General features: G+C 43.1%; 1 protein-coding gene across 7 annotated transcripts in view; it reads left to right on the top strand.

Moving 5' to 3' along the window:
* TNIK (TRAF2 and NCK interacting kinase) overlaps positions 1-13,621 on the top strand; it is a 377,380-nt gene that overhangs the window by 211,744 nt on the left and 152,015 nt on the right. For all 7 annotated transcript variants that reach the window (XM_077880331.1, XM_077880329.1, XM_077880327.1 and 4 more), the window contains exon 3: positions 12,225-12,281. In XM_077880331.1, the coding sequence (XP_077736457.1) occupies positions 12,225-12,281 (57 nt within the window). The remainder of the gene's footprint in view (positions 1-12,224; positions 12,282-13,621) is intronic.

Here is a 13,621-nt window from a genome sequence, read left to right as displayed (position 1 = left end):
GAGCTGAAGGCAGACGCTTAACCGACTGAGCTACCCAGGTGCCCTTTGATTTATGTTTTAATCAAACAGAACAATGTATTCCTGAATCGAGCTGCCAGTAATTAAAAACTATAACCAAACATTTGAAAAAGAGGGAAAGGACACACGCGCTGTAAAGAGTTGTTGAGAAATGAAAATAGGCTGTTCTTTCAAAAATTAATGTAATTAGCAAAATTATACCTCTGTGTGCAAGTATCATAAACCAAATTGTATCTGGCCCCAGTACTTTTCTTTATTAGGTTTTTGTTTGTTTGCTTTAATTCAGAAAATGCCCCCTAATTGGGAGACAGCAAAGATCTTGGAATGAGTCTCTTACTCATATCAAAGCCAGGTGGAAAGTGGTCTTACGGGTCATGGCTATTGGGTATTACCTGTGTTCCAGAAGACCATGCATGTTGGAATCTGAGAAATATGCCCCTCATCTGTAAATGCTAAGCAGAGAAAGAACAATGCCACCTCCCTCGCCCTCCTCTCACCCACTGTGGGAGATCCCTGAGGGCAAAGCCTTATCTTTTGATATTTGTGCCCTTGTGGAGAACATGACTTTTAGTAGAATTCAGCATTCACGGAGTACCTATTAAATGTCGAATTCTTTTAAAGCAGGGTTTCTCAGTCTTGACTCCATTGATATTTTGCGCCCAATCATTCTTTGTTGGGGGAAGGGAATGTCCCGCACATTGTATAAGGTCTAGAAGCATCTTTGGCTTCTACCCACAAGGTATCAGTAGTACCAGTCATGACAATCCAAAAAAAAGGCCCCAGACATCCCCAAATGCCTTTTGGGGGCTGAGTGAAAACTGTCCCTTAAATAGGGTGAGGTAGAGAGTTTAACTGCATTTTTTTTAGGATAAAACATATATGACTTTAAAATTCACCCGCTCATCTATGCCTATACCTATACCCACATCTGTACCCATATCCATCATACCCATCATACCCATTCTATTACCTGTATCTCTACCTATACCCATCTTTATCCCCATATCCACACCAATACCTATACCTATACCCACACCCATACCCTACCCATCCTCATACCCACACCCACACCATCTATCTGTGCACATACACATTCTTACAGGATCCTTACACAGGAGACATTTGGTTGGAAGCACTCATTGTAGTCTTTTTTTTTTTTTTCTCCATGGGAATCATTATGACTCCAGTAAATTGCTCACTAAATTTCATCTGTCGCCTGCGTTCCTGCTCAGATACAACTAAAGCCTATTGAAATTGATTTTTGTGTCAGCCACAGAGCAGGGATTCAGTAAGAACATGAAAGCTTCCCTTTCATTACTAGTCCTTTTTCCCCGCATTACTTTAGATTTGGTGGGCCCTAATTATATTCCAGTGCTTCTCCTGCTGACATTTCTTTTGTTTTAATTAAAACTTCTGGAGGTTTGAGGACACTGTGGGAGAGAGTTTATTCATCAACAGCCCTGATAAAGAGTCAAGTGGGTCCCTATTTGTGTCCCTGCTGCCCGAGCACGATAGCTGGGGACACAGTGGTCCTTGCCTTTTGTTTTTTCCTTACCACTCCTGTGCCATCCTTTTCTTCCCCCAGAACTCCAAGCTTCCAGACCTGCTCTTGCTGCTGCTGCCACAGACACGCTATTATGAAGTAACCCAGACGGCACTGTGGGCAGACCGGCTTCCTATTGAAGCCATAAATTAGGTGAAAATGAAATGCAGCACTGTCTTTTCTATCATCATTATTATTATTTATCTCTGCCTTGCTGCCTATGGTGCTTCGTGGTGCAAAGCCAACCCACTCGCTCCTGACCACGTGGTGGTAAATCTCCAAAAAGCCCAGGCTGGTGTGAGGCTGTAATGACAAACCGATGCAGGCCCCGGGAGAGGATGTAATACATCTTCTTAATCTGCAGCTGGGAAGTGGAATGGAGTGGGCCGAAGGGTCTGTCACTTGCCCCCTGAAGTAGCCCACAAAGACAGAGCTGTTGATTCAAAATCTGACAAAATGAGGTGCCCTCCTCCAAGAGCAGTTGGATGTGTCGGGAAAAAAGAAGGCAGAGAGGGAGGTGCTTGAGCAGGGTGGCACCTGGGCCTTACCTCTCTCTTGTCATATCTTTGTCTCCCTGTCCCTTTCCTCTGTCAGGTAAATTGTGAGGTCATGAAGTGCAGAGCGCTAGTGTCTGCTCACGCCTCCGGGCCTCACTCCCATGACCCAAGGGTGTTGGTTAGCAGAGGGAAAGGAAAACAAACCCAAAATCTTCTTGAGCAAAATACTCCTATCAGACCAGGTGGCCTCTTCCTCCCGTTACCATACTGGGAACTGGCCTTACAGTCCCTTATATCTTAAGGGAAAAGCTACCTGCCTCTCGTAGGTAGATAGTTCTCCACATTCTGTCATGCTTCTCCAGGTTAAGCCAGGATGGATCACTAGGGTCTCTCCGTTCACTGTGATTGGAGGCAGCATACAAGGTCCACTAGGTCCAGCAACTATGTTTCCAGGTGTGATTTAACACCTACTCTTTGTCCAATGCTGTGCTAGGCCACGGCAGAGGATTAAGCATATGTAAGGCCAAGTCCCTGCCTTTGAGGAGCTTGTGGTTTCAGCGTCCAGCAGCCGTGTACTTGGTGCACTGAAGGCCCAAAGGCACTGGGGAGTCAGGGAACTCAGAGGAGGGACAAGTTGGTTCCAGTAGGATTCACACCGTCTAGTCTAAACTCTTGAGGGCTGTCCACCGTAGCATTGAACTATCATAGACTGCATCGAGATCAGCCTGTCTGTGTATGGTAGGGGCATTACTGACCTCTATCATGCAACCCATGCATTTTAAGACACTGGCCTCTGAAACTAATATTAATTGCTTAAAAAAAAAAAAAAAAAGACTGTGCTTGGACACTCAGATTTCAGAGTACAAAAAACAAAACAAAAATAACCACTGAGAATCAACATAAAGTTGTTCCCTTTTGCTTTTTAAAAATTAAGAACACTTCATGAAGGACATTTTTCCACCAACAGTCTTAGAGTAAAGAAACCTACCTGAGTTGAATACCTCTGGCTTATCTGGGGGGAAGAAAAAAGCCACAGACAAGGTCCTTATTTTCTTCCTTCCAATGAAGTTGAGTATACTCATCATCCTGGACTGGTGTCCCGGAACCAGGGACTTTAAATACCATCGATGTCTACAGGGGCCACCCCGACTCAGGTAATAGTGGGGGGCTGTTGGCCCACGTGGGGAGAGGTGGAACACTGGGGAAGCCCAGGAGTTGGCTGCAGACACACATTCTTTCTCTATCTTTTGTACCCCTACATCGAGGAGGCTCGAATTTCCGAGAGGAATTATCTTCCCAGCAATTACTGTCCGAAAGCCACCGAAGACTGGTAATTCCGTGGAATAAATGAGAGGAGAGCCCATGAGATCTTTGGTCTTGTGTTCCTCTCCTTGGGTGGAGAGAAGAGGTTCCTGGGAAGTGTGTTCTTGGCTCACAGCCACGGCCAAGAGACTGGTTCTGCTACTTTTTTGAGCTCTCACCACCCTGCAGCCTGTCTGCCTCGTCACTGCTGTCACTTCAGCTGTGTGTGTCTTTCCTGGGTACAGGCATTAGGCTCCCTGCCATGGAATCTGCATACATTAACTATTGTCTGCTAAAAATTGTGACTATTTGATTTTTTTTTCCCCCTTTAATCATCCATTTTGATTTATAAACTGAGCCAAACTGGCAGCCCTGAAGACAGGAATCCTAGTTTCTAACAAAGAAAAATGAGACAGTCTTTTCTTGCCCACCCTGTGTCTGTGAGCAAGCCTTGGTTCTCAGTTGGCCCAGCCCTGAACAATCTTGAAAACAATCCATTTTCTGCCTGGCAGAGGTGCCAAGCAGAGGAATTCACAGTGAGTGGTGTGGAGATGGGGAGCTGTTGCTTGGGAACTGTCCTGTGTCAGCACCTTGCTTCATCTTTGCCACAAGTCTGGAAGCACTGATGGCTGGATCACAGCTCTACGGCACGGAGAGCAGGACTTTTTAAAGCTCCTGATGAACCGCACATGTGGGCCAAGGAAAAATAAGTCCTTATTTAACCTGGGGAAACCCTAGGAGTAGACGCTGGTCCAAATATATCCTGTGACCATTCTTGTTCCTTGATCAGAAGGTTCTCTGGAGTCTTTCCATAAGGTGGTTTGGTCTACTTCTTTGCCTCAAGACATGTTGTGTCAAAGGAAGGCCGCATTCTTGAAGATGTCCAGTAGGTATCTTAACTATGCTTTAATCTTAACTGTGACTGGAGAATCCAGAGTTCACCCTCCTCGTTGTAGCTCAGAGGGGAAGCTAAAACCAACTTCTGGTCTCTGTGATCTGTAGAGAGGGGGAGTATATTGGCCTCTCTGTCGAGTTGAAAGAAACTTCATCCACTAAATTCAACTTCTCCTGTCTTATTGATGAGTGGGGTGATTGAAACTCTTGCTCACAGGCCCACCCCATCTGCTCCTGTACACTTTGGGCCTGGATAGAAATGGAAGGAACTGGGAGAGACTGATGTGGACATATGGATGGTGTTGACCAAGAACCTGAATACAACCCTCAGCCCTTACGGCTTGTTCCAGTTCACTAGTTAGCAAATATTTACTCTGAGGCCCTGCTGTGCCAAGCACGTGGGAGGAGCAGGGTAAATATATATCCAAGCCATTCCTGGGTCCTGCTGAGTATCTCTTGATTCCATCCACTCTTTACCCTCTCCCTTACTTCCATCCTGGTCCAAGTTGCCATCCCCTCAGCTGAATTAATTATTACCATTATAAATGTTATTTCTTTCCACCTTCTTTTCTGTTGCCTCTGCTCTCTGCCCTGCCCCTGGAACAATCTTTTCAAAACACAAACTTGGTGACTTTACACCCTTGCTTCAGACCCTGTAGAGGCTGAGGCTGCCCATTGGTCTTAGGATAAAGGAAGAACTGCTCAAAGTAGCCTATGAGGCCCTGTGGACTTGCTAGACACTTTCTCTCTACCCTGCCATAGCGGCCTACTTTTAGTTACTGAAATGCTCTGATAACTATAGCATAACAGGACCTTTGAACATGCTCCCATGATGCTTGGGCTTGCTTGTTTTGTATAATAAGTCTGGAAACAGCTCCTCTAATATTTTAGCTCGTCTCTTTTCCTTGGCAATGTTATAAGAGCCCCCAGCTGCATCTTATCTAATGGTTGCAGCTTAGGCTCATTGTTTCCCTCCTCGACTATCCATTTTACGTCTCTTCTCCTTGGTTAGCATCTTTGCTGGTCTCTGTGGCTGACTTGTTGAGGTGACCTGATCCTCATTCCTGAGAAGTCTGAGGCATGCCTACCATGTCTTTCTCAGGCTTGACTGCCTCTCTTGTCCCTCTACCAAAATCCTGGGTGGCATTAAAAAAAAAAAAAAAAGCTTATCTTCTGAAGCCTGAGAGTAGGAAAAGCTGAAGCCCAGACTCAGGAATTAATTATCAGGGTAGAAGAAAAAGGATGAATCCCCAATTCAGGTCTGATTGGGAAGGAATAAGACTGAAGCTTGGAACAGAGGCATCCAAGTTGATACACTTGAGAGCCTGAAACCTCCGATTTCTCCAGCTCCTCTGAGTCCACAGCAGTGATGTTCCCATCTTATTTAAAGGTAGGCCTCAGGAATTAGCCTCACCTCTCTGATGATTTTCACAGGTTGCTTTCAGTTGATGATTAATTGCTCTTGGCTTTTCTTTCTTGTTTTTTTTTTTTTTTAAACTCTAGTATATAAGTGGCTCTCAGCAAAAGCCATCTGGTTCCATTTTTTAAACTATTCTTTCTTCCGGATCTCTCCAACATTGGAAATATTGGACTCAATTGTGTCCAATAGGCACCTGTATCCTACTCCATTTCCCCAGTAGTGAACATCTTGACAGTGCTCACTGTCAGGTGACACTGCTACAATATGCCAGAGGCTATGCAGGAGCCACTGCCACCAGTGATGGGGATCTCCTTGACAGCTACTCTTAGAGTCTGTTTCCTCGAGCCATTCTTGTCACCGACTGTCTTAGGTGGAGTTCCCCTGGAAACAGACCCTGAGATGGAGATTTACATGCAGGAATTTTATGGAGGAGTGGTCTTGGGGTCTACACCTGTGAAGAAAAATGGAATTATGCAGAAGAAAGAGTATAACTGCAATGCAGTCTTATAAAGACCACAGCCATCCCTAGGAAGTCAGGAGCTGAGATGGTCCTTCAGAATTGTCCCTCTTTAAGACAAGAGGGCTGGACCGTTATACTCTTGTGTCAACCAGTCATTGATTTGGCTGTCTCCAGGTGGAAGCATGTGCCTGGCAGTGCTTTTGTGGTTGAAGCCAATTCCCAGAGATTGAACTGGCTGAGAGCTGTCAGATGTTTCAGTTTTGAAGGGAGAATCTGGGTGGTCTCCTACAGCATCAATGATAGATGGACGGATGGATGGATAGATAGATGATAGATAGATAGATAGATAGATAGATAGATAGATAGATAGACAGACAAAATCATGACATTTGATCCATGAAACAACAGCCATAACCACATGTGCTACCCTCAGATTTTTTTTTTCCATTTGATTTTATCTTCATGGTCCTTTGTGGCTTTTTGTTTGTTTGTTTCTTTGTTTTTAAGTAAGCTTGGTGCCCAACATGAGGCTTGAACTCACAGCCCCAAGCTCAGGATTCACATGCTCTACCAACTGAACCAGCCAGGCACCCCAATTTTCATGGTTCTTAGCGATGCACAATTTGAAAATCACAGCGTTGGATATAACCATTAGGGTTCGTGTAGGATGCCATGGAAACACAATTGTTCCAATTAGGAAAGTGCGCTTGCAATTAGGAAAGTGAAGTCTTCCTCAATAAAGGTGAGATCTAATCTAACCTACACGCGAGGAGCTAAAAACATTCTACCTGTGTGTGAGTCCTTGAACAGCACGGAAGGAAATAGTAGGTAGAATGTCTGCATTTTCCACAAATCCAGTTTGCTCCTCTGCTCTGCTGGAAACAAATGTATTTCAGTGACCTAGAAATGAAAGTACTCTTTCTTCCAGGCTAGCCTCGGGCTAGTCGCTCTAAAGCCATCTTGCTGTTCCTTAGAAAAGAACAGCAATAACAGAGCCAAGGCTTACAGGGCTATTTCAGACAAAACCATTGTTTTTCCTTTGCATTCATCTGAGGGAGGAGGTAAAGGGGTAGAGTACTATAATCCTTGAGTGATTTAGATTTCACAGCAGTGTTATTTTGTAAAGAACAAGAATCAGCATATATATTTTTTGACTTCAAGTGTGAGATAGAAGAAAGGAAGAAGGGGAGCAGAGTGTGTTCGGATGTGTGTCTGAGGATGGGACTGGACCACGCTCACCAGTTCTGAGTGACCCCACACCCTTTGCTCTCCCCAATTTGATGCTCATTCTTCCTCCTTTTTTGTGGGCCTGCTTGTTATGCTTGAGGACGTGATTGACAATAGGCTTTGGGTCCTACTGGAATACCAATTATGCTTTCTAGTCTAGATTTAGTCTGTTATTTTTGTTATTGTTGGCTATTTCAGGAAAAAAAAAAACTTCTTTCTTTTATTAAAAAAATGACTCAGCAACTGCAGTCCAACAAGATTTTTTTTTTTTTTCGAATTTTTGTGGAGAAAAAACTGTAACCCTTTTGTCTCCCTTTAAAGTTTCTCCCCCCACCAACCAGGATCAAAAAATTTTTTTGTCCTTGGTTGAATATGTATTTTAGATTCAAATTTAGATGGAGTTCCCTGTTTATATTTTTCGTTTCTTTTGGAAGTGGAAATAAATTAAAATTAGGAGTAGTGTTAACTTTTCGCTTTAAAATTCTCCTGTAATAACATCCTCCCATGTTGCCTTGCCCTCAAATAAAAAAGATTTTTTTTTTTTTTGGATCCTACCTGAAATAGAGATAAACAGTTCAATGTTTCACCCCTGTGATGTAAAATATGAAAGGAAGGTTTGTTTAAGAATTTCTTAAAATGTTCACGATAAGTTTTAATTCATGGGCTGGATGGCAGATGCGTGAGAGAAGAGGAGGTGTCCTGCGTTTGAGGTCCTCATTAATTGTGAGATTTTGGCCTCATCTCTAAAAGGGTCTTGGATTAGGCACTTTAGGGGCTCCTCCTATTAATTTATTTGTGATTTTATGAAGTTGCCTCCTTAAACACTCCTAACAATGACTGCGCCTCGGGTTTCTAGGATCTTTAGGTCAGCTGACTCCTGGCTATCTCCTCAAAGTCAGCCTTAATCTGGATCCTAATCTGGGTTGACAGTCTCCAGTGATGTAAAAGGCACCTCGTGCCAGGCGGCCTCCTTTGTGGCCCTCTTCTATCAAAGGGTGACAGTTCAGCAGCCTTCCTATCCCGGAGTGCGGGGGATGTCTTTGCCTGGGACTGAGCTGAGGCTGCTAATTGTTCCATCTCCAGGATCTCATTTAAAGCCCAAACTGCCATCCCGAGGTGTGTTATTCAGTCATCTGTCAGAGCCATCGAGAACTGCTCTTCAGCTTGGGAGTGAAATTGGAAATGGGAGAGAAGTAGGTTATTTTCTTTCTCGGTGTTTTCCTTCAGTGACATGATAACAGTCACTCAAATAAAAGCAAAGACAAAAACAACAACATACCCTATATTCAAAAAAGTAGCAGATATTTAATTTATTTCTTTCAAACTGAGAACCACCCACCCCCTGCCTTGTGTTTGAAATATGAAGTGGATTGCTTCTATTCCTGGCCTCCAACCTGGGCCAAAGGCTAGATCCGCTCGGCTCCAGGGGCTGCTGGTGGAAAGAAGAAGGTGTTGACATGTCCTTGTAACAAATTATTTATTCCAAGAAGATTCCCTGTTTCTTAAGGAGTTGAAGGTCAAGTGTAATGTTTCTCAAACTGTGTATTGACAAGGGAAGAGAAAGAGGTGGCCCTTAGAGCAGACCAGACTTCGCTGGTCAAGCCCTTGCTTGAACCAGGAAGATTCCATTGGAGATTTGTTTTCTTTTGTTTTGGTGGGGATGGGGGTGGGGGTTCTGCTGCAAATGAAGTCAGAGGACAAAGAAGGGAGAATGGGAAGGAAAAACAGAGAGGGATGGAGGGGGACCACTGGTTCTTTGGGCTCAATGTCGTGGTAGAAACATGGACATGTTCGTTGGTGCACAGAGGTGAGGAGGGATTGACAGTGAGATTTCAGGGGAGGTGGTACTTGAGTTGAATCTAACAAGAGTGAGTAACTTTACTGGGGATTCAGGAGCAGAGGAGCATCTTAGGCAAAGAAAACACATTATCAGAGAGGCAAGAAACAATATGGTGCATTCAAAGAACACAAACAGTGTAGTCTCAGGGACCACAGAATAAGAGCGGAGGGGAGGCCCTCAAGGTGGTCCGGCAGATAGAGGGTCGGTTCCCAGGCGGCCGTGCAGGCCACATGCAGGGGTGGGTGTGCCTTTATCCGGCTGTATGGAGCCATTAGGAGAACATCAAGGTGAAACAGCTGTAAGACACCAGCCAGACGCTCTGCATTTGTCTTCCGTTTCCCTACCCTCCTTTAGTGCTTTTGTAGAGAAGCAGCCACTGTTCAAGGTATGATTGATGGCCCTTGCTTTAAAGACTTTATACAGTTTGAACCCTAAATGAGTCTGAACTGCATAGGCTCACTTGTACGAAGATTTTTTTTACATTACATACTGTAAATGTATTTTCTCTGCCTTATGATTTTCTTAATAACATTTTCTTTTCTCTAGCTTATTCTATTGTGGGCACACAGTACATAACACATACAGCTTACAAGATATATGTTGATCGAGGGTTTGATGTTGTCAAAAAGGCTTTGGGTGAACAGTAGGCTGTTAGTAGTAAAACGTTTTTGAGGAGTCGAGAGTTATACATGGAGTTTTTGACTGCACAGGGGTCAGTGCCCCTACTCCATGCATTGTTCAAGAGTCGACGGTATTCCCAAAGAGAAGCTGTTGATTGCTTTGCTGAGGTCATCATTACAGTGGCCCAGACTCTTACTGGGACCCAGACAACTCTGGAGACCATTCAGTGTTTGTCAACAGAGGACACTTGCAACTTCTCCCTTGTGTGAAAGGACTTCTACAGGAAAGTAGGATTCCTGGCCTCTGGACACTGAACTGCAGTAGCACTATGCTTCCCGCTCAGTCATGGTGAAAACTGCAATTCCAAGTGTTCTTTGGAGAAAGAGTTGGTAGTAACAATGATACCTGCCCCCTGCCCCACTCCCCACCCCCAGCCACTGTGTCCTTCCCCCCCATGTTTTGCAGACAGGGAAACTAGGGCCCCGATGGGTTACATCACTCTTCCCAGATGAACCTGCTGGTCATGAACAGAACCTAGACCAGAACCAGGCTTCCAGAATTCCAGTCCAGGGCTCTGTGCACTAACACTCCAGGCCCTTCCCTTAGGGTCTCAAAGAGGAAATAAGTAGGAGAGGCTGTGCTCATGACCATATTGGGTTAAGAGTTGCTGCCTCCTTCTTTTAGCTCTTTCCTGACTAAGGAGGAAAGGGAAGGAGCAGAATGGGAAATGGAAAGGTGAAGGGAGCACTACCAGAATCAGAATAAAATGGGTGTAAAAAGCTGGGAGCGATGAGAAGGAAAGGGACAGGCAGCGCCAAACCTATCCCCTCTTCCCAACTACAAGCGTCCATGCCTCCATCACCTGCTGTTTTCATCCACAAACATGCCACTCCAGCTGTGGGGTGACTACCCACCATTCCAGGCCCTGGGAATACAACAATGAGATGTGGCCCTGGCCTTCATGAAACACAGAGCCTAGAAGGAAAGACAACATTTAACATTAATCACAAAACAGGGTCATAAATAATCATAGACTGCACCTGCTGACAGCTCATCACTGTCAAACATTCTATATATGTTATGACATTTAATCCTCACTGAGATACCAGGAGTCAGGTACCACTATCTCTGTTTTTCAGATGAAGGTTAGAATGTTAGGGGACTTGACTAAGGTCACGGAGCCGGCATTTGAATCCAGCTGATCTTGGAGACAGTATAATACTTCCTGGTCACAGTCATTGCTGAAATGTATTTTTTTTAAGATTTTATTTATTTATTCATGAGAGACACACAGAGAGAGGCAGAGATACAGGCAGAGGGAGAAGCAGGCTCCCTGCAGGGAGCCCAGTGTGGGATTTGTTCCCAGGACCTGGGGATCCTGACCTGAGCCGAAGGCAGACGCACAACCACTGAGCCACCCAGGCGTCCTCGAAATGTATTTTAGAAGCCACTCATAAAATGCATTTAGAAGGAATGTGTATTGACCATCTTTGCTACTGTCTGAGAATTGGATGTAGATTTTACGTTTTTCAAGGAGCAAGTGTAGAGAAAGCTTCTGTTCGGAGGTTGCCCTCTCACCAGACACTATTTTCTTCGGATTCTGTGTGGTTGACCCTCTATTGTGGTTCTGAAGACCAAAGATGCTTGCTTTAGCCAAGCAGCTGCTTATGCTCAACGCTGCCTCTTTAATCACAAATTTGAATTGATTACTACCTGTTTTGTTTTAGGTTCACGTTTAAGACAAAGATAAATTTACATTCTCAAGTTAGAGCAGAATCCTGTCCAGTTGAAACTGTTACAATACAAGATATTTTCACTGTCCAGGAAACTAAAGTTGCTTCACCTACTATTTTCTGACAGAGGAGATACTGGTGTCGCCTCCACGCGGAGCTTCCTTCCTCCCACAGAAGCCCTTATCTACCACCTTGGAGAGAAGATAGAAACAAATTATTCAACATTGCCTTTTTTGGTTAACTTACCACTATGAAAATAAATCCAAAATCAAAGTGATGGAGATGTTTTTCGAAGTAAATACTACATAGAAATTGATCCTTAAAGCATTTCAGATTTTTTTTCTAAATATTTTATTTATTTATTCATCAGAGACACAGAGAGAGGCAGAGACACAGGCAGAGGGAGAAGCAGGCTCCCTGTAGGAACCTGATGGGGACTCGATCCCAGGACCCCGGGATCACAACCTGAGCCAAAGGCAGACGCTCAGCCACTGAGCCACCCAGCATTTAAGATTACTGTGTGTGTGTGTGTGTGTGTGTGTGTGTGTGTTTCTGTTTTCCCCATCCATATTCTGTAACAGTCATCTGGGTAATTGTTCTCTATAAGTGGAACTGAATGTGGACATTGCTTATAAGAACTAAATCTTTTATTATTTTTTTTCTTTACAGGGTCGTCATGTTAAAACGGGCCAGCTTGCAGCCATTAAGGTCATGGATGTCACAGGGGTAATGTATCTTTATCTTCCATCTCAGTAGCTCTATATTTGTGATAGAGAAATTAGTGATAAAAAAATTGTTTTTCAGAAATAGAATCTTCCTAAACATCTAAGGTCTTTCTCCACTGAGCTTAATGTAAAGCAGTTAAGAGTATTGAACAGCTGACTGCAAAGACCATGGATAAATCACTCTAATTAAATTAGATACCTACCCACTGCCTTCTATAGTTAGAGTGAATAACGTGTGTTGAAAATTTACATAAACACAGCCACGGATATTTGCCTATGAAGACAGAACACGGATTTGAAGGTATTAAAAGAATAATACTGAGATTACACAGAAGAGATGGGTCTTAACTGTTTCCCCAAAGGTCCACCTAGTGCTGGAGTAGATAAGAGTTTGGGTCACTACTGCAATTTGATTAGGGCCTTTTCACATGAATATTTCTCTCCTCCAAAATATTGACCAAAAAAAAAAAAAAATCCCAATAACCAAAAATTCTTATTCTGGAGCAACACTGAAATATAACTTCTGCCTGGAAGGTCAAAAGCAATCTAAGGACTAGACTTCATTTTAAATAAAATCTAATGCTTTCAATCCTTTTTGCTAGGTCTCTTTAAAATATTTAATGCCTTTTTGAGAGTACAGAGCAAAAATCAGACTTGAAAGGACTCACCGGACATCAAAAGCATATTAATAATTTTCTGTTGTTTGGAGATTTTTCTGAGATGTCTGCACACTATACATAAAAACTAAAGGACCTAAGTCTTCCATTCAACCCGGAAGTGGTTTATTCAATGTAAATAGACATAGAACAAATGAATCACACAAAGATAGCAAGAGCCAACATATAATAAAATTAAAAAAACACACACACACAATATATCTGCTTGTCAGATCTCAGTCTACATCCTTTTGGCCCCGTTTGTTACCTTTGATAAGTAGATATTATATGGTACATTGTCTACCATAATCCTAATTTCACTAATGTTCATTTATACCATGTATTGTACTGATTTCCTTTCCTTATTTATTATTGATCTGAATTTGTCTTTAAATTATATGAATTTTTCACCAGCAAAAAAAAAAAAAAAAATTATCCCCATGTTTCTTAGCATTAAAGTACCACTTCCTTTTATTTGTCCTTTTATTTGAATAATGCATTTGAAGTAAATACATTATTCAAATTTCAAAGGTTGCAAACCAGCTCAAATACTTAATCCCTATTAGTTTATTAATTCACCTGGCCTTTATTGAAGAAGAAGCTGCATGTAGATTATTTAGAATTACATTTTGGTTCTACCACTTGAAGCAGAAAATTCAAAAGGACAAAGGCTCAAGCATGATGG

This window comes from Canis aureus, chromosome 31 (assembly GCF_053574225.1).
Source record: "Canis aureus isolate CA01 chromosome 31, VMU_Caureus_v.1.0, whole genome shotgun sequence".
Taxonomy (NCBI): Eukaryota; Metazoa; Chordata; class Mammalia; order Carnivora; family Canidae; genus Canis; species Canis aureus.
The sequence above is the reverse complement of the archived record's forward strand: the minus strand, read 5'-3'. Positions and strand labels throughout refer to the sequence as shown.